Raw genomic sequence first — 21,944 nt, forward strand, 5'->3', positions numbered from 1 at the left:
TACTAAAGGCAAAAATAGTCTGTGTACATTGCAAGGGCAGTTGCTCCAGAGCTTAGTAAATGAAGTAAAGCTTCACTTCGCAAAGAATACCCAATCACGTGCAAGGAAAAAAAAAACTGCATTTTTGCTTGCACATGATTGGATGATGGAGGTCAGCAGAGCTTCTGCTCATTTACTAAGCTCTGGAGCAAGTGCACTTTGAAAAGTGTACAGTCTATTTAATAAAGAAAACTCACTTATTCAGGGAAGCCTATCCCACACCCACATAACAACCCCATCAAATCATTCCTCGCATCTATTACCTTTTGTACCATCACCCCCTCCCTTTAGAATGTAAGCTGTAGGAGCCGGGGCTCACCTGTCCCTTCTGTATTGTACTGTAATTGCACTGTCCCCCCTCTACATTGTAAAGCGCTGCGTAAACTGTTGGCGCTATATAAATCGTTAATAATAATAATAATAATCCATGAACAGCTGAGGTTTCTGTGCAGGGAGTGCGCTCTTTCTGCGCTCCCAACTACAGTGGTCACGTGATGGGGGCAGTCTATTGTGTCTTCCTCTGGGGCATAAATACCCAATTAAAGGGACACTGGGGCAGGACAGGATAGGGTTAATGAATGAATAACTGATGATTGAATAGTCATTTGTGTGTTTTTTTTTTTTCTACCTGGAGTTCAGCTTTTACCATACAACTCGGTAAGATGTGAATATTGCCTGTGGCGGGGGCACGTGGCGTGTGGTGGGCAAACGTTCAAGGCGCTCCCTTTTGTTACTTGTGCTTAGCTGGACTTTTGGGTGATGTGCATAGAAAGTATTAAACTTCGTATGATGCCATCACAGTGATATGATCTCCCATATTTCAGCTGACTATTAATCATGACTTCTTTTTCCAGGAAGATTACGATCGGTTGAGGCCATTATCTTATCCCATGACAGACGTTTTCCTCATCTGCTTCTCCGTGGTGAATCCGGCCTCCTTCCAGAACGTGAAGGAAGAATGGGTTCCGGAGTTAAAGGAATACGCACCAAACGTACCTTTCCTGCTAGTGGGAACTCAGGTAGAGTGTTAAAGGGGAACTCTGTTTCCGTTCCAAAACTTTTTCTGTCCTTTCTAATGAGAGATATTTTTTTCAGCCTGTTTGCAGGTTTTATCTCCATTATGGAAGGTGGGAGAGCTGTTAAAATGCAGATCAACATATCTTCTTAAACGAACACTCAGAATTAGGGTTGCACCAATACTAGTATCAGTATCTGTGCCGATACCGAGTATTTGCACAAGTATCGGTACTCGTGCAAATGCACCGATAGCTGAAGCCGATACTTTCAGGCTCAGTTCTTTGAGCTGTCAGTGGGTCTCCCCTGTTGACAGCTGAAGTATTAAAGAAGTCTGGTAATTGGAGCTGTCAAAAAAAAATAAAAATCAGCCAGCAATGTTTATTAACAACATTGCTCATGCCCCTGAAACACTAAGTTTAATAGAAACATTGTTTCTTTTTGTATCTTTCTGTTTCTTCATCTGCAGATCAAAGGGATGAACAAATGTTCCTCTGTTTAACTCCTTATTACCCTTAATTTACTCTAATCAGCCTTAATTAACTCCCTATTCTCCTCCATTTAATTATTATTTTCCTGCTTTTTTGTTTTTTTGTTCACGTCTATATTATAAACGATAAACTATGAAAACTTTTTTTTTCTTTGCTTTGTTAGTGAATATTTTTACATATATATATTAACATATATTTACACATTTCACATTGAAAAAGCGCAAAATGTAAAAAAAAAAATATGTAAATAACTTTTCAATGCTTTGTACCATTGCTGATAGCTGAAGTGAAAACAAAACAGTTGCGGTAGGTATCGGTATTTGGTATCGGCGAGTACTAAAAAAAAATATCGGTACTCATACTCATTGTAAAAAAAATTGGTATCGTTGCATCCCTACTCAGAATACTTTTATGTGATACCCACCTTGCTTTAAGATTATTGGCTGTCAGCAGGGGCCATGTCGTGTTTATGCCTTTCCCCACCATTGCAATGTTAGCGACGCATTATAGGTTAAGTCCATCTTTTGCAAAAAAAAAATAAAAAATGCACCCACATTTGCAGAAAAAAAAACTTTTTAAAAATTTTTTTTATTATTTTTATTAAATTTTAATACATTTTTATTATTTTTCTTGCATATGAGCCTGCAATGCAAATGACATAGCTTTCAGGGAAGGCCTTGCATAATTCAGCAGGACAATGCTAAACTGCATAGTGCATCTATGACAACAGCATGGCTTCATAGTACAGTGGAACCTTGGATTATGAGCATAATCCGTTCCAGGAGAATGCTTGTAATCCAAAGCACTCGCATATCAAAACGAGTTTCCCCATAGAAGTCAATGGAAACGAAGATAATTAGTTCCACAGTGACTTCTATGGTATGCAATACCGCATGTGGCCAGAGGTGGGGGGGGCGCTGGAGAGACTCGGAGACCGCTCGGATGCACTCGGAAAGGCTTGGAAACGGAGTATTTCCAAGTGTTTCAGAGTATTTACAAACGGCTCCGAGTGTCACCAGTGCCCCCACACCTCTGGCCAAATGCAGTACTGCACACCGCAGAAGCTTGACTCCTGCTCGTTTTGCAAGACAACACACGCAAACCAAGTCAGGATTTAAAAAAAATAATTGCTCGTATTGCGAATTGCTCGTTAACCGCGTTACTCACAATCCGAGGTTCCACTGTAGAAGAGTCCGGGTCCTTAGCTGGCCTGCCTGCAGTCCAGACCTTTCACCAACTGAAAATTAAGAGCGCATCTTGAAATGAAAAATACAACAAAGAAGACCCAGGACTGTTGAGCAGTTAGAATCCTCTAAGAATTTTTCACCTTAATGCATAGGATGCATTAAGGCGAAAAAACACGAGGGTTTACAACCCCTTTAACTAATCTTCACGCCTTAAATTCATTTTTTAATGTGCAAAAAAATGTGCAAAAACGTCTCTGGCACTGAAGGGGTAAATCACTGGATCAGTCCGATGCTTTGCCTTAATCAGCTCAGAATCTGCCAATCCTTACAGTAAAAAAAAGGCCTCTTTGACACAGCCCCGCTATAAACATGCAGTTTCAAAGTCTTCGGAGCAGTTTTTCAGATGAAGTAAAGGTATCTGGGTCAGCTCATTTTATCTGACCGTGATGAAAAGCGTTCTGCGTTTTGGTTCTCATTAAATGTCTTATAATATGTGATTCTCCAAAGAGGGCACGAGGGCATACTCTGCACCATCGCTCTGTGATACCGCTTCCTCATTCTTCTATTTGATTTTTTCTTGTTTCCGATTTATGAAAAAAAGAGACCAAAAAAAAAAAAAAAGAATTTAATTTGAATGCTTTGCTTTGCAGATCGACCTCCGAGATGATCCCAAGACTCTAGCAAAACTAAATGATGTGAAGGAAAAACCCATTACCAGCGAGCAAGGGCATAAGTTGGCGAAAGAGGTAAAGAGACGGATTGTTTTTGATTGTTATGAGTGGAGTACTTTGTAGTCCCGGCTTCATTGTATATCAGATGTATTTGTTGTTTTGTACTAGACAGGTGAGGTTGGTTTAATAAAGTCAAAGTGGAGCCATTGTGCATATCGGCCAATCAGAATGCTTGATTCCAGAGCTGGATTTCTATCATTGGAACCTGTAGGCACACAACCTTTGGCACCTGAAGTAGCACCCCTCTTATAGCATCCCGCCCAAAGTAATCGCTGTGCTGGTATAAAAAGCCCCCTAAGCGAAATGCCTAAAATAACCACCTAAATCTGAGGTTGCGTGATGTGTTGGGTAGCCTTTTCTGTTATGAGCAGCCTATCTGAGCCAGTGAGCCCTCCGAACGTTTTTGTCCTTTTCACTACTTAATATGAGCTCACGAGTCCCAGCACCTCTTGGATGCTTCTTTCTTCATTGGACTTCCTATTGGTTGTCCATTGGCGGGGTCCAATGGACAACCAATAGGAAGTCCAATGATGGCTGTCTCAGCCTCTCAGTGAGCCGCTCCCCGCCCCTCCCCAGCTCAGCGCTCCAGTGAGCGTGGAGGAGAGTGACTGACAGGCAGCATCTCTCCGCTCGGGGAGGTGAGAGAACTGAGCCATTGGTGTTCGGTGGCTCGGTTCTCAGTACAGAGGCGGCGGGGGACAGATGCAGCATCCACTTAGGTAAGTATGAATAACCAAAAAAAAACTTTTCTCTTAACTACTGCGTTTTTCTTACTCGTGAATTATTATTGAACTTGCGCTATATATATATATATATATATATATATATATATATATATATATATATATATATATATATTATATGATATTTCCCAAAGCATTGGAAGGCCTGCCTTTACATGCACATGTACTTTAATGGCATCCCAGTATTAGGGTCCTTTCACACTGGGGGCGGTTTGCAGGCGCTATTGCGCTAATAATAGCGCCTGCAAACCGACCCGAAAGTGCCGCAGCTTTGTATCCAGTGTGAAAGCCCTCGGGGTTTTCACACTGGAGCGGTGTGCTAGCAGGACGGGAAAAAAAGTCCTGCTAGCAGCATCTTCAGAGCGGTGAAGGAGCAGACTATATACCGCTCCTTCACCGCTCCTGCCCAATCATTGAAATCAATGGGACAGCTCGGCTATACCGCCGCCAAAGCGTCTCTGCAGAGGCGCTTTGCAGAGGTTTTTAACCCTTTCTCGGCCGCTAGCGGGGGGTAGAACTGCCCCGCTAGCGGCCGAATACCAACGGTAAAGCGCCGCTTACAATAGCGCCGCTTACTGCCGACGCCGCCCCCGCCCCAGTGTGAAAGGGGCCTTAGTCTGTAGGGTTCAATATTGGATTGGCCCACCCTTTGCACCTATAACAGCTTCAACTCTTCTGCGAAAGCTGTCCACAAGGTTTAGGAGTGTGTCTATGGGAATGTTTGACCATTCTTCCAGAAGAGCATTTGTGAGTTCAGGCACGGATGTTGGATGAGAAGGCCTGGCTCTCAGTCTCCGCCCTAATTAATCCCAAAGGTGTTCTATCGGGTTGAGGTCAAGACTCAGTGCAGGCCAGTCAAGTTCCTTCACCCCGAACTCGCTCATCCATGTCTTTATGGACCTTGATTTGTGCACTGGTGTGTAGTCATGTTGGAACAAGAAGGGGCCATCCCCAAACTGTTCCCACAATGTTGGGAGCATGAAATTGTCCAAAATGTCTTGATATGCTGACGCCTTAAGAGTTCCCTTCACTGTAACTAAGAGGCCAAGCCCAACCCCTGAAAAACAACCCCCACACCATAATCCCCCCCCCCACCAAATTATTTGGACCAATGCACAAAGCAAGGTCCATAAAGACATGGATGAGCGAGTTTGGGGTGGAGGAACTTGACTGGCCTGCACAGAGTCCTGGCTTCAACCCGACAGAACACCTTTGGGATGAATTAGAGCAGAGACTGTGAGCCAGGCCTTCTTGTCCACATCAGTGCCTGACCTCACAAATGCGCTTTTGGAAAATGGTCAATCATTCCCATAGACAAAATCCTAAACCTTGTGGATGGCCTTCCCAGAAGAGTTGAAGCTGTTATAGCAAAGGGTGGGCCAACTCAATATTGAACCCTACAGACTAATGCCCCGTACACACGGTCGGACATTGATCGGACATTCCGACAACAAAATCCATGGATTTTTTCCAATGGATGTTGGCTCAAACTTGTCTTGCATACACACGGTCACACAAAGTTGTCGTGGTGACGTAAAACACGTACGTCAGGACTATAAACGGGGCAGTAGCCAATAGCTTTCGTCTCTTAATTTATTCTGAGCATGCGTGCCACTTTGTACGTCAGATTTGTGTACACATGATCGGAATTTCCGACAACGGATTTTGTTGTCGGAAAATTTTATAGCAAGCTCTCAAACTTTGTGTGTCGGAAATTCCGATGGAAAATGTGTGATGGAGCCCACACACGGTCGGAATTTCCGACAACAAGGTCCTATCACACATTTTCCATTGGATAATCCAACTGTGTGTACAGGGCATAAGACTGGGATGCCATTAAAGTTCATGTGCGTGTAAAGACAGGCGTCCCAATACTATTGGTAATATAGCGTAGCAAGTCGCATTTGTAAAGATGCACTACTGCCACCTGTCCTTTCTGCCTCTGCAAAAAGCTCGTCGTGATTCACATCAAATTTTGGCTTGCTACCACCCCAAAGGTCGCCTGGCAACTCGGGGGATTCTGTGTGCTAAGGATCACACAAGTCATTGCAGACAGCTCCAGGAATCTGATTGGTTGTTATAGGCAAGAGAGCACTCCGCTATTGTCCAAGTGTTACTAATCCAGCCTGCAAATGTTTTGTACATCTTGTTACCTTTCTGTATTGTATTCTATGTACAGCCTCCAATAATCCGTACAGCAGCGATGAGATCCAAAGCTTGCAATTTTCTTTTCTTGCCTACTGAACAGGAAGAGAAATTGTGCAAAGTGGTCCCATTTCAAGGACAATGTATGTTCTCGTCATCTTTTTTTCTGGGCAATTTAACTTTACTGTTCGAAAATATAGTTCTCGTCTCTGAACTTCTGTCTGTGACAGGGGCCGTTCCTTCAAGTCTACTGAGCAGAAATGAGCAGTTTATATAATTTTGCCTTTTTTTTTGCACATGTAGAGTGTTTTTTTTTTTTTATATATATATAAAGAAAGCCTTGGATGTTTTATTCTTCATTAGCAATACCGAATCTTTTGATTGATGAGACAAATATGGGGCTGTGATTGCTGACCTCCTTCTGAACATGCTAGTCATACTAACCCTCTGACCTCTGTGCTTTTCAGTGAGCCCAAAACAGGTACAAACCCAGTGAAGTTGGAGTGTAATCAGAGGTCCTTATCTGCCTACTTTTTTCCAGGTCACTGAATAGAAGTAAAAGAGGGTCACCATGACTGCCAGGCAGCTAGCATTTTTAACTAGTTCAGCTCTTCGGACGTACATAGTACGTCTAAAGAGTGAACTGTTAAATCACAAGCTGATGGCTGCAGCAGCCATTAGCTTGAGATCCATTTGTTCAGCAGGCCATGGGGCTAGAAAAGTGATGTTGCGGTTCCCTAGCCACGTGACTTGATGAAGGGGTCCTGCCAGGCTTCCGAAACGTTTCTGCTAAAATGATGTAATGGCTGAATAAAGCATTGGACCTGTTCTGGAGATCCTTGGTGGGCTGGTGACATCCTCTCGCTCTGGAGTAAGAAAGTGGTACAACACCTGTCAGGTTCTTCTTGCCGTATCCCTTCTCGTTGTTTTCAGGACAAAAAGTAATGGGAAATCAAAACTAGCACAGGAGGTGAGGGGGAATCTTCCAGTGTTCTGATAACAACTTTGGCCTGGAAGTAAAGTTAGATCTCCCCAACGGGGCACAGTCAAAAAAAAAAAAAAAAAAAAACCTGACAGGGATTTTAATCTCTCTCTATCCAGAAACTAACATTTTGGCTATAGAAAGTTGCAAATGTAAGTGCATAGTTTGATAAACAAGCCTGGTTGCTAATAACGATTAAATATTATATAGTACAGCTACAGGGCTTATGGGAGATTTGGTATCAAATAGGACCTGATATTAAGGGGGCAACTGGGTTAAAGTTCATTAAAAAAATATTAAAAAGCACTGGAGATGGTTGCTGCTCCTCTGGACCGGGTCTTGAGTTAATAGGCAGATGAGGACGCCACCATCTGAGTGTAGACTGTTTTTATAACCAGTATTAAAGGCAATAATGTACTCACTGCATAATAATTAGGAAGGTCAGCATATTATAAATCCAAGATGGAACCATCTATGGTGCAGCTCTAGTCAGCAAGAAGGAGGCTGGTAAATGCAGAGCTGCTCCTCTAGACCATGTCTTGAGTTGCCTAATGACATACTAATAATAAGCAGAAGAGGACACCACCTTCTGAGTGTAGACTGTTTATAAAACTAATATTTAAATGCAAAAATGCACTCACTACATAATTAGGAAGGTCAGCATATTGTAAATCCAAGATGGAAACGTATATGGAGCAGCCTTAGTCAGCAGGTAAATACAGAGCTGCTTCTCTGGACCAGGTCTTGAATTATCTAATGACATAACACCAAGGTTGGTATTCAAAGTATCACTGCCCCCCTTTACTTCGTTTACCACCACTGCGCCCAGGAATACAATAATTAATTTTAGATGTTGAAAATATATATATATATATATATATATATATATATAGTGTTTTTTTCGTGACGTGTAATTAACCTAAACAGTAATAGAAAAGAATAAATGAAAAAAACAGTGGCGCTATCCTAAACAAATTAATTTTTCACCCTTAGAGTGATAATAAAAATTCAAATACACATTGTAACCAAGTGAAGAATATACAAAAAGTACACAACAAATGATTACATTGCTACTGAGTGTAAAAAAGGATCCTAAATAAAAAGTCTTTATAATGGTGATGTCTTCTTAGTAACACAGCAAACAGTAGGATACCACAGTGAAGGGTTGCAGTCACGGCGGACCCGAGGTAAGCAGGTCGTCAGATCGCTAATCTCACCTACTCCTCGATGGCCAGCCTCTCTGACAAATCTCCACTCCCTGGTGCAGCTAGAAAGCGTCACTCGTCATTGGTGAACACCATCCTACAGCCACGCCCCTGGGGTGGCTTACCTCGGGTCTGCCGTGACCGCAACCCTTCACTGTGGTATCCTACTGTTTGCTGTGCTGTGCTGCGGAGTTTAGTTTGCTGTGGAAGTTTTACTCTGCTATTTTGAATTTGGAAATTGTGAGCTTAAACATTGAAGAGTGTGTGTGTTTTTCAATAAACTGGTTATACGATTTACACTATTGGAGCACTATTTTCATTTACATGTGGAACGGTTCCTGCACACATTTTTGGATATTTGGTTTGCCGTTGTGACCCTTCCTGTTGAGGTATAAAAGCACTTAAGCCTTACATGAGAGTGTAGGCAATTGGAGTCGGTGAGTGAATTTCTTTAGGGAGGGGGCTCACTCAGCACTCTGGTGTGGTGGAAGTTACTAAGATGACATCACCATTATAAAGACTTTTTATTTAGGATCCTTTTTTACACTCAGTAGCAATGTAATCATTTGTTGTGTACTTTTTGTATATTCTTCACTTGTCACTTGGTGGTTACAATGTGTATTTGAATTTCTATTATCACTCTAATGCCCCGTACACACGGTCGGACTTTGTTCGGACATTCCGACAACAAAATCCTAGGATTTTTTCCGACGGATGTTGGCCCAAACTTGTCTTGCATACACACGGTCACACAAAGTTGTCGGAAAATCCGATCGTTCTAAACGCGGTGACGTAAAACACGTACGTCGGGACTATAAACGGGGCAGTGGCCAATAGCTTTCATCTCTTTATTTATTCTGAGCATGCGTGGCACTTTGTCCGTCGGATTTGTGTACACACGATCGGAATTTCCGACAACGGATTTTGTTGTCGGAAAATTTTATATCCTGCTCTCAAACTTTGTGTGTTCGAAAATCCGATGGAAAATGTGTGATGGAGCCTACACACGGTCGGAATTTACGACAACAAGGTCCTATCACACATTTTCCGTTGGAAAATCCGACCGTGTGTACGGGGCATAAGGGTGAAAAATGAATTTGTTTAGGATAGCGCCACAGTTTTTTTCATTTATTCTTTTCTATTACTGTTTAGGTTAATTAGACGTCACGAAAAAAAACACTATATATATCTAATGACATACAAAAAAAAAAAAAAAAAAAGAAGAAGAGGGCGCAACCATCTGAGTGTAGACTATTTTAAAAAAGTGTTAAAAGCAAAACTGCTTAATTAGGAAGGTCAGCGTATCGTAAATCCAAGATGGAACCATCTACGAAGCAGCTCTAGTCAGCAGAGGTCGGCAGGAAGGCGGCTGGTAAATGCAGAGCTGTGCAGGGAAGCTGCTGGTGTCAGGGAGAAGGATAGCCATCAACCGCCCTCAAATGCAGAGTTAACCCTCTATGGGCTGAGTGAGGTCACTTCTGGACTCAAATCCAACAGGTTTCAAATTGAAATCACCGTTCTTTGTCAAGGATGCATCTGAGGGTACTTGGGTTCCAGTTTGACATTGATCCTTCTAACTAGAGCTGCTCCATAGATGGTTCCATCTTGTATTTACGATATGCTGACCTTCCTAATTATGCAGTGAATGCATTTCACTTTTAATGCTGATTGTATAAATAGTCTACATTTAGGTGGTGGCGCCCTCTTCTGCTTATTTTTTTTTTTTTATTATTATTATCCCTTAAAGTGGTAGCAAACTCCTAAACTTTATTTTTTACCTACAGGTAAGCTTACCTGTAGGTAAAATGAATATTTCCTAAACATGCATCGTTTAGGACAGGGATATGCAATTAGCAGACCTCCAGCTGTTGCAAAACTACAAGTCCCATCATGCCTCTGCCTCTGGGTGTCATGCTTGTGGCTGTCAGAGTCTTGCTATGCCTCATGGGACTTGTAGTTCTGCAACAGCTGGAGGTCCGCTAATTACATATCCCTGGTTTAGGAGATATTCCAGTGAGCAGCAGCTGGCAACGTCACCGGAGCATGCGCTCTGAAGTAACAGCATACTTGTGCCGTTCCCTCAGAGCTGTGTGCCGTGGACCCGCATGCATGCACGGGAGTAATCGCGGCTTGGTCATTCACACGGCTGCGGCCGTGGCCCCATGAACCCGGAAGGAAGACCAGGTGAAGATGGAAGCCTCTGCAGCGGTTACAATGCACCGCTGGAGCGCTTAGTTTTAAGGTAAGTCTTTGTTACATTTACTACTGCTTTAAGTAATTTGGCAACTTCAGTCTCTAAGCACCTATTTCTCCTGTTGACAGATCGGGGCGTGCTGCTACGTCGAGTGTTCGGCTCTGACACAGAAAGGTTTGAAGGCCGTCTTTGATGAATCCATTATAGCTATTCTTACGCCAAAGAAAAACCCCATGAAGAAGAGACTGGGCTCGAGGTGTATAAACTGCTGTCTGATCACGTGAGGCAAGGATGTGCCTCGTGCAACCCCCACACACGGTACGAGTCCAACGCACACAACGCTTGTACCGCAGCTGCACAAAAAATATTTTATTGACCTGCTTTTGCAAACATAACGTTTGACGGCAACACGACGAGGACATGATTGTTCAGCGATGTTCTGAAAGATGCCATTTCTCAGGGTAATATTTCTATAGAGGTTACAAGTGTCTCTTATGGGGACAGAACTTGATAAGGTGGCCTGAGTTTCATTGCACAGAAGCTCTCATCATCCGCCCGTCCCTGCTATCTTCGTTTGTATGTCAGTTGTTTCCGGTTCCAGTAAATCCAGAAGGGTGCCAAGAGGAGGCTGATAGCGTAACCAAAACTGGCACCCAGAGAGCAAGAGATGGGCCACACCTAAAGGAAGACACACAGAACAAGTATGGTCACCAATTAGCACAATGGTAGGCATGTCATACAGATGTAATGACTGTATCTACAGGATAGCTCTGTATCACTGGGCCTGGTTTTTTTTTTTTTTTGTTATCTTGCCACAGATATAAAAAGATCTAAGTTATTATTGTGAACATGGAAAAATGCTTAAAGTACTAAACAAAGAGGTTTATTTTTTTCCCTGTTTAATGCACTTATCTGCCCCCTGCATTATGTTTATACAGCAAGAGTGTTCATTAAAATATACAATGCTTTATATATAAAAAAAAAAATGGCATACACATTTCAATTTTTCAGACAGATACATCACTTTGATCTGGGGTCAGTAAATGTTTTATTTCCTATAAAGAACTTCATGGCAAGTTACTTGATATGGAGTCCTAGGGAGATGGTACCATTAGTTCCGGGTGCTGATTAATGAAAATCTGCAGCACACAATATGTTATTTTGTTAGTTGACGTAGTATTTCTAAAGCAGGGATGCTCAATCTTTTTTAAGAGCGAGGGCCACTTAAGGCCCCTTTCACACTGCCGCGACTTGAAAGTCGCGCAATTTTTACAGCGCTTTCAGGGAATGCCTGTGTAAACTTCAGCTCTGTGGACCTCAACTTGCATCAAAGTAGTACAGGGACTACCTTGAAGTCGGTGCGACTTGAAGTTGCACATATATGAATGGTATTCATTGGAAATCATGAGATACGACTTGTCATGCAACTTTGTAGTCCCAAGTCGCACAAGTGTGAAAGGGGCCTAAGTGATTTGATAACTGGTCGCAGGCCACAATGAACTATGAGATTTTAACACCCCGAACCGCAAATGTAAATGAGCACTTACTATCCTCAGCCCCCCTAAAAGGCTGTTTTTACACTGATGTGCTGCAGCTTTTCTGCAGGTTATCTGCAATTTGCCATATACTTCTATTAATGTCTTACAGGTGTGCTGCACTTTCTGAAAGCACACCCAACCTGCAGGATATAATAGAAGTCTGCGGCTCAGTGTAGCTAACCCACACGAAAGTTGCAGGTGCACTGGGACCTTCTTCAGGCTGGCTGCTAGGAAGGTCCCAGGTGAAGTGCACTTGGTATTGCTCTGCCTGGGACAGAAGCCGGCGCTACAGAAGAAGCATTAGCTTATGCAGCTCCTGCTCCTTCCATGGCCACTTGCTGTCTCCGGTGCTGGCACTGGCTCCATGCACTCAGATGCTCTGGAATGGCGGTTGGCAACCCTTGGATCGTGATCTGGGCTTCACGACCCACTATTCAGAGCATGGGCATGCCCTTCCCTGGTGAGGTCGAGGGCCACATGTGCCTGGTTTCCTCCAGAGATGATGCTTGCCATTCAGGCCAAAGAGTTCAATCTTTCTTTCATTGGGCACAGGTTGAGCACCCCTGTCCTAAAGGGTTAATTGGGCCTAATATTGAAGATTCTGGTAAACAAATGTTTCAAGATCTAATTTGATCTAAAAAAACCAAACTTATTACATGATTTTAAAGACTTGTAAATTGCTACCTAAATTAAACCTGTAGCCAAGCCAGGCACATTTAAGCATTTCAATATTTTTTTACATGCAGTAAATGAACTTTAAAACAAGTACTCACTGACCTCTGTAGCTGGAGGCACTGTGGAGTAATACTTCCACGTAAACAGAAGCACTGATGATGATCATCATTTTCTTAGAAACTATTTATAAACAGCCTAAGTTGGCAACAACCAGGATCCCAGTTTTTTTTTTTTTTTTAATAGAGCCAAGGGGGTCCCTCCACCCCCAGCCCCCGGGAACACAGTGAGAACAACTGATGTTGTTCCTCCCATTGTGTGACATCAAACCGAGAGCAACGAGGATTTAGTCACTTTTGGTTTTTGTTCTCATGTAAACAAGCCGTTATCGGCTTGTGACAGCCTCTGATCAAACTGATCTCGATTTGATCAGATGCTTTGGAGGGCAGGGTAGCGATTTGTAGTCTAATACAGTGGTCATCAACCCTGTCCTCAGGGCCCACTAACAGGCCAGGTTTGCAAGATAACTGAAATACATCAGAGGTGATAGCATTTGCTGCTCAGTGATTTGCAGTATTCTAGTCTGCATCTCCCCAAGGTAATACATAAAACCTGGCCTGTTAGTGGGCCCTGAGGACAGGGTTAATGACCACTGGTCTAATAGACCTTAGATCTGTCCAAAAAGAGGAGCTGTCACAAATTCATTAAAGTGTATTTATGCCAGAAAATTTGCTTTTGAAAAACCGCTGCGCCAATTTCGTGTGACATAAAAATATGCAACACCCACCATTTTGTTCTCTAGAGCTTCTGCTTTAAATATATATATATATATATATATATATATATATATATATATAGAGTGTTTGGGGGTTTTAATTAGTTTTCTAGCAAACAATGCTAATTTTTACATGTAGGAGAGGAATGTCGGAATTGGCCCAGACTGGAACTGGTGAAGAAAAAAAAAGAACTATACTTACCAGTCCATTGAGTTCAACGTTGTCTTGCTTGTAGGGGAAGTTCTCCCTACACTGCTTCTCTCTGGCACTGCCATCTTGAAATTCATATCCAGTGCATGCGCTGAGACACTGGAGGGATCTTTGACAGGTTTATGGGACCTGGCAGATCCCAGCAGTAAGTCTGCGCAGGACCGCTCACACAGGTGCAGACATGCCATTGGTCCTGCCAGTGAACGGTTTCTGCACATGCGCAAGATCCCATGAGCTGTCCCTGAGATGAGTAATGTAAAAATCCCAGAAGGCAGTTTGCAGAGCCTTGCACAGGTACAGAAAACACCATAAAAGGGATCTCAGTGACCTGAGGGGTCCAGGTACATGCCTGGACAAGAATGACAGACCTGAACTTTAGGGGGGGGGGGGGGGAAGTCCATACATTTTTATTTTATTTTACAATTATGTTATAGGGAAGGGGAGGAGGGGGGGGGGGGGGGACAGGTCTGCTTTAAATTAGTATATTGCTTCTGTTGTGATGTTTGTAATTGCTCCAGTGTCTGCAGCTACAGAGTTTAAGGCTCTGTGCACACTGGGCTTAAAAAGCTTCAGTTCCCTTGGCAGAAAAAAACATCCACATAGAGCATTTTTTTTTACAAAGTTTAGGAGTTTTGCATTTTTTCCAAAAAGCTCCAATCAGAAACGCGAACCAGAAGGTTTTTTTTCCCTGCCTTTTCTGCCTCAAAATATGCCTGTAATCATTCTAATGTGCATGGACACATAGGATAACATTGAGCTCCATCTACAGGCAGAACACAAAACTCCTGTAGAAGCAATGTTTTTAAAGCCAGTGTGCATGGAGCCTCAGGTTGGGTTCACACTTGTGCGATTACAGACATTGCATGCGATTTACACCGCATTGCTGTGCAGATCACATGCAATGCAAAATCAGCCACACAAACTGTATGGCTGAAATCGCATCGCATTGAATTCAGACCAAAATGGTGCAGGACCCTTTTTTTTTGGTCCGCACTGGAATTGGATCGCATGACTGTTCACGCCTATGCGACACGATTCCTACACCATTTGACAGATCGCACTGTGATCTGCGAACTGATCTGGGGGGGTGTCATTAAGTGTACATTGACACCCCCAGCGGTTCACAGATGTCAGTGTGAACCAGTATGCGATTCAGGTACGACGCGGGAGCCGGCACTGAAATCGCAGGGTTTCCCCGCATCGCACCAGTGTAAACCGGGACTCAAGGCTCAACTAATTGTTACCAATATTTAAATGCTTGAATCTCCATAAGGTCTGATTCACACCTATGCATTTTCAGTGCTTTTTGCATTTTGCAGATTTGCACTACAGAACGTGTTCCATAGGAAACCATGTTAAATGGACTGTGGTGCAAATTTGGTAAATGCAAAAAGCGCTAAAAAGGCATAGGTGTGAATCAGGCCTAAACCTGTCACTGATTTAAGTATTTATAAGCAGATCGAGTTTTCTCATCTTGAAACCATTTGAAAGGTCTGCTACACCTGCTGAAATGGAACAAATGGCACATGTTCCTGATTTCCCCCCCACCAGCTCTTAGGCCCCTTTCACATGAGGCGGACTCCGTTTCTACGGAGCCCGCCTCGGTCCGCCGGCTCAGCGGGAGATCTGTCCGTTGATCTCCGCTGAGCTGGCGGATGACAGGTCCCTCTCTGCTCACTGAGCGGGGAGGGGCTTGTCAGGCGCCGCTGCCGCCTATGGAGGGATCGGACGAAAACGGACAGCGTGTCCATTTTCGTCAGATCTCACCCGATCCGATCCGCCAGCGACGGATCTGGACGTAGAGCCATCCGTCTGCTTTTAGCGGATCGGACGGGGTCGGATGTCAGCGGACATGTCTCCGCTGACATCCGACGCTCCATAGGCTAACATGGATCGCCCGTTCAGGTCCGCCTGTCAGTATCGTGTGAAAGGGGCCTTAGACTAATAGTGTAATTAAGCCAACTTGCATTACACCCGCCAAATGCAAACATGGGCTCCTCTGCATAGCTATATCGCTGATTTTATACCACCAGATAGATTCTTCTGCCTAGTTTAGCAACATTCTTACACAGTAGTGAACCTTGCCCCAGCATCCACTGTAATTTCCTAACAAGGGATACGTTTCAGCTAACTTTACTTTTGTGAAAACTTTTGTGCATGTTTGCCAATGTTATGAGCTGCTTTAGTATTCATGGACAGTGGCATAATTCAGAAGCAAGTCAGATGCTTTATGCCTAAAGACATTTTTTAGATACTTTGCTTTTCCTTTTGCTTAGTTTAGTGTTACATCTACTGTAGCTGCTTCTTTTAAATTGATTTCTATGGGCAAGAAAAGTGGCACAGATGCAAAACAAAAGCCTGTGTACACAAACCCTTACCCAGCTGGTAACAACTACAATAACTGTATGTCCTATTTTATACTGTGGACCAGCATTAAGCCATAGGAGATGCTGTAGCTTTTGTGAAACAATAACCCCCAATATTACCTGATAAGCGCTTTCTATCCTTTTAGTCTCTAGACATGGAGCTAAAGGGCCAAAAGTGTTATTCCAGTTTTGGGTGGAAGCCAGCATGTTGAATCTAATATCTCTGTGTTACTGGTCCTTGTTTCATTGTTGAGTTATTCTATATTACACCTATTATGTAGGATAAATGAATAATATCAATTTGGGGGGGGGGGGGGTTACCACTTCAGTCCACAACTGGTAAGCACAGTACAAAAAAAACCCTACCTAAAGAATAGAGGACTTTGAAAAGGTACCATGTATATATAAAGTCAATAATTTATTCTACAAAATGTTAAAAAAAACATATATGACATTAGAAAGACAGAAGTACAATATGTCAACATTGCAAGTACATGGGATTGTACTGTACAGTAAAACCTTTGTTTGAGAGCGTTTTGCAAGACAAGCAACATTTTTAAAGAGATTTTGACTTGATATACAAGTAGCGTCATGTCACAACTGAGTATAAAAGAGAAGAGAGGCCCCTCTAAGTGTAGCAATATGGTTACATTTAATGAAGGTACAACATTTAGCAACTCACATGGTTGATGATTAAAACAGGAACATCTAAGTATGCAGCATCCAGGGTAAAGCTGTCCACATAGACCGCCCTCCACACCGCCATCGACATCATCCCTTCCATACTGCGCTCCACGAACGCTTCAAGCCTCGCTTTCAGATCACTCTACTGCAGGGTAGTCTTCCCGGTCATGATTGCAGACTGACAGCGGTGAGAGCCGGCGGTGAGGAGGATGGTCTATGTGGACAGCTTTACCCCGGATGTCTGCATACTTAGATGTACCTCTTTTATTCATCAACTATGTAAGTTGCTAAATGTTGTACTTTCATTAAATGTAACCATATTTGCTACACTTAGAGGCGCCTCTCTTCTCTTTTATACTCTGGAGCTCCTGCTGGATTTTTCTTCTAATCCCCTTGTGGAGGCTTCCATTTGTGGATGGACATGTTATGGTTACACAACCTGGTCACATTGCTATAATCTTTTTATATTGACTATAAACTGAAGGACTTATGAATAAATGGTTGTGGAACAAATCATTTGAGTTTCCATTATTTCTTATGGGAAAATTTGCTTTGATATACAAGTGCTTTGGATTACAAGCATGTGTCTGGAACGAATTATGCTCGCAATCCAAGGTTTTACTGTATATCATTACTCATCATCCCCGCCAGACTTGGGTGATGGATTTCTTGCTGTAACTTCTGTGGATTGCTTGAAGTTACAAGTCTGGCGGGGATGATGAGTAATGACATACAATACAATCCTATGTACTTGCAATGTTGACATATAGTACTTCTGTCTTTTTAACATTTTGTAGAATAAAATATTGACTTTTTATATATATACGTGGTACCTTTAAAGTCCTCTATTCTTTAGTTAGGGGGGGGGGGGGTTTGTACACAATTTCTCAAGGATGTGGTACCAGAGACTATGTGTCTTAGATCTAGAAGGTCCTCCTAAAGGGACTCCTTCCTCCCATCATTTATCTTGGTAAACACAGCAGCTGACAATGTCACTTGTGAAATGTGCAGGTGGGAATTATAAAAGCACAAACGGTGTACAATTAGTTGTGTAGTTTAGCCCACTCAGAGATCACTATAAAGTGGATTGACAAAACATTCATATAGAACAGGGGTCTCCAAACTTTCCAAAGGAAGGGCCAGTCTACTGTCCTTTAGACTGGGGGGGGGGGGGGGGGGGGAAGCAGACTGTGGCCAGTGGAAGTCGTAAAATGTCCCAGTGGGGATAAACAATGCCTCAGGCTTGATGGTGAGTGTAAAACAGTTACATAGTACCACAACAAGGCTGAAACGCGTCAACATCTGCTGTACCGTTGTTGTGTCTACAAGTCTAGATTCACACTATTGCTGGCCGTGTGGCGCGCATTTGCTCGGGCACGGCAGCTCATTCATTTGAATGGGCTGCTGTGCCCGTGTTTCCCACAGAAAAATAAAAAGACGTGCATGCACCTTTTAAAAATTGCGGCAGTAAGGAAACTGCGTGGTCTTTTTGACCATGGGATTTCCCTGCAGTCCCCGCACCTGCAAACGTGCTGCAGGCTGAGGTGCATGGGGGTGCCATTCAGAATGAATGGCAGCACCACGTGTCTCGTAAGGGCAGCGAGATTCGGCTGTGGGTGGTTGCAGGTGCGATTCCTATACCTGCATCTAGCCCGCAGATTGCAGGGTAGTGTGAACTGAGCCTTATATGGAGAACTATTAAACTTGAATCCTGTAAGAGCATGTACGGAGTTGCAGATAGTCTTCCTCTACAATTGTGTTTAAAGCTGTGCGACTGCTTATCCTGCACCCTACAGCTCTAGAGGACTTTTTCACTCTATAGGGTTGTAGCACCTTACTCTTACTTTATGGACTATAGCACATTACCCAGCCCCGGGGCTCAGCAGAACACGGGGGGGGGGGGGGGGGGGGGCATTGACAGGCACTTAATGAGGCTGAATACACCATGCCCTAGTTTCCTTACTCAGAGATTTGATCTTTATGGGTTTCTTCCAGAGCTGTCTTCTTACTGTTTTTGCTGAGTGGCAGACACTCTGCAGTTTAAAGAATATGGGTGCATATAAAAGCTTCTATATACAGTGGGGACGGAAAGTATTCAGACCCCCTTACATTTTTCACTCTTTGTTATATTGCAGCCATTTGCTAAAATCATTTAAGTTCATTTTTTTCCTCATTGATGTACACACAGCACCCCATATTGACAGAAAAACACAGAATTGTTGACATTTTTGCAGATTTAATAAAAAAGAAAAACTGAAATATCACATGGTCCTAAGTATTCAGACCCTTTGCTCGGTATTTAGTAGAAGCACCCTTTTGATCTAATACAGCCATGAGTCTTTTTGGGAAAGATGCAACAAATTTTTCACACCTGGATTTGGGGATCCTCTGCCATTCCTCCTTGCAGATCCTCTCCAGTTCTGTCAGGTTGGATGGTAAACGTTGGTGGACGGCCATTTTTAGGTCTCTCCAGAGATGCTCAATTGGGTTTAAGTCAGGGCTCTGGCTGGGCCGTTCAAGAACAGTCACGGAGTTGTTGTGACGCCACTCCTTCGTTATTTTAGCGGTGAGCTTAGGTCATTGTCTTGTTGGAAGGTAAACCTTCATCCCAGTCTGAGGTCCTGAGCACTCTGGAGAAAGTTTTCGTCCAGGATATCCCTGTACTTGGCCGCATTCATCTTTCCCTCGATTGCAACCAGTCGTCCTGTCCCTGCAGCTGAAAAACACCCCCACAGCATGATGCTGCCACCACCATGCTTCACTGTTGGGACTCTATTGGACAGGTGATGAGCAGTGCCTGCTTTTCTCCACACATACCGCTTAGAATTAAGGCCAAAAAGTTCTATCTTGGTCTCATCAGACCAGAGAATCTTATTTCTCACCATCTTGGAGTCCTTCGGGTGTTTTTTTTTTTTTAGCAAACTCCATGCAGGCTTTCATGTGTCTTACACTGAGGAGAGGCTTCCGTCGGGCCACTCTGCCATAAAGCCCCGACTGGTGGAGGGCTGCAGTGATGGTTTACTTTCTACAACTTTCTCCCATCTCCCGACTGCATCTCTGGAGCTCAGCCACAGTGATCTTTGGGTTCTTCTTTACCTCTCTCACCAAGGCTCTTCTCCCCCGATAGCTCAGTTTGGCCGGATGGCCAGCTCTAGGAAGGGTTCTGGTCATCCCAAACGTCTTCCATTTAAGGATTATGGAGGCTACTGTGCTCTTAGGAACCTTAAGTGCAGCAGAATTTTTTTTGTAACCTTGGCCAGATCTGTGCCTTGCCACAATTCTGTCTCTGAGCTCTTCAGGCAGTTCCTTTGACCTCATGATTCTCATTTGCTCTGACATGCACTGTGAGCTGTAAGGTCTTATATAGACAGGTGTGTGGCTTTCCTAATCAAGTCCAGTCAGTATAATCAAACACAGCTGGACTCAAATGAAGGTGTAGAACCATCTTTAAGGATGATCAGAAGAAATGGACAGCACCTGAGTTAAATATGAGAGTCACAGCAAAGGGTCTGAATACTTAAGACCATGTGATATTTCAGTTTTTCTTTTTTAATAAATCTGCAAAAATGTCAACAATCCTGTATTTTTCTGTCAATATGGGGTGCTGTGTGTATATTAATGAGGAAAAAAAATGAACTTAAATGATTTTAGCAAATCATTGCAATATAACAAAGAGTGAAAAATTTGAGGGGGTCTGAATACTTTCCATCCCCAATGTATTTTCTAATCTTATTGGGGTGGTGACAGGAAGAAATCTTCCCCAATCTAAACAAAACTAAGGCTGCTTTCACAGTTTTTAAAATAAAGGGACAGTGTAAAAATAAAAAGTAAAATAAGAAAAAAATCCCCCCATCCCTTTGTGCTCATGCGCAGAAGCAAACACATACGTAAGTCGCGCAAGCATATGTAAACGGTGTTCAAACCACACATGTGAGGTATCGCCGAACATTAGCACAAGAATTAATATCAATAATTCAAGTGCAATACCGCCTCTAACTCTTAACAGGTAACCTGTAAACATTTTCAAAGCGTCCCCTATGGAGATTTTATTATCGTAGTTTGTCGCCATTCAACAAGCGTGTGCAATTTTAAAGCATAGACATGGTAGGTATCTATTTACCTCGGCGTAACATCATCCTTCACAATATAAAAAAAAGGGTAACTATTGTGTTTTTGGATTTTTTTTTTTTATTGCATTTGAAAGACATAAAATATTGCAATGATCACCATTTTATTTTCTAGGGTCTCTGCTAAAAAAAATATACATCATTTTTTGGGGTTCTAAGTAATTTTCTAGCAAAAAATGATGATTTAAACTTTTTAACAAAAAAAATCCAGAAAAGGCCTGGTCTTTAAGTTGTTTAAATTCTATGTGTGTTCACACTGGGGCGTTGCGCCTCCGTTGTAAAAAAAAAAAATCCTGTTTGCCGCATTTTTGGTGCAGTAAAAAACGAAACGAAACAAAAAAAACACACGTCCCCATTTAAAATGTGGTATAAAGCGGCGGATTTTGAGACATATGTCCTGTGAAAAACGCACAGCAAATGCGGTAAAATTGCAGCAAAACCCCATATGCGTTTTTGCAGCAGATCCGTGTGAAAGTAGCTTAAAAGTATCTGCTGATCACAGCTGTGGCAGCCTTTCTGTGGGTGAATGGGTAATTTCCAGTACCAGTAAGTGATATTCGCACAGCGACAGGCAGATGAGAAGTTACATGTTCATAATCCTTTTTCAGCCTACAAAATTGATGCTTTTCTATCGCCTATGTTATGTTTATTGTCAGGATAGACAGAGCCAGACCATTCTATTCTATCACCATCCAGTCTGGAATGCAAAGCCAGCCTCTGTGTGGTTGGGAGGTTTAGCTGGCAGAGGAACCGTGGTGCAAAGTAATTTCAGTTATCAGCATATTTGACTGTGGTATTCAATCAACCTTATTGAATGCCAGCCAAAACGACATTTTTTTA

The 21,944-nt window shown here is 42.8% G+C and overlaps 2 protein-coding genes across 5 annotated transcripts in view; one reads left to right on the plus strand and one right to left on the minus strand.

The window, feature by feature from the left end:
- RHOQ (ras homolog family member Q) overlaps window positions 1–21,944 on the plus strand; it is a 71,928-nt gene that overhangs the window by 45,122 nt on the left and 4,862 nt on the right. The window contains exons 3-5 of one of the 2 annotated variants that reach the window (XR_012244028.1): window positions 894–1,058; window positions 3,382–3,477; window positions 10,860–11,456. Coding sequence is in view for 1 of the 2 variants with exons in the window: in XM_073628495.1 (XP_073484596.1) it covers window positions 894–1,058; window positions 3,382–3,477; window positions 10,860–11,015 (417 nt within the window). In the remaining variant the exon portion in view is untranslated. The remainder of the gene's footprint in view (window positions 1–893; window positions 1,059–3,381; window positions 3,478–10,859; window positions 11,457–21,944) is intronic. The other variant, XM_073628495.1, reaches the window with a different exon arrangement.
- Window positions 11,086–21,944, minus strand: part of PIGF (phosphatidylinositol glycan anchor biosynthesis class F) — a 39,155-nt gene continuing 28,296 nt past the window's right edge. For all 3 annotated transcript variants that reach the window (XM_073628493.1, XM_073628494.1, XM_073628491.1), the window contains one exon: window positions 11,086–11,409. In XM_073628493.1, the coding sequence (XP_073484594.1) occupies window positions 11,296–11,409 (114 nt within the window). In that variant the 3' untranslated portion in view covers window positions 11,086–11,295. The remainder of the gene's footprint in view (window positions 11,410–21,944) is intronic.

This window comes from Aquarana catesbeiana, linkage group LG04 (assembly GCF_042186555.1).
Source record: "Aquarana catesbeiana isolate 2022-GZ linkage group LG04, ASM4218655v1, whole genome shotgun sequence".
Taxonomy (NCBI): Eukaryota; Metazoa; Chordata; class Amphibia; order Anura; family Ranidae; genus Aquarana; species Aquarana catesbeiana.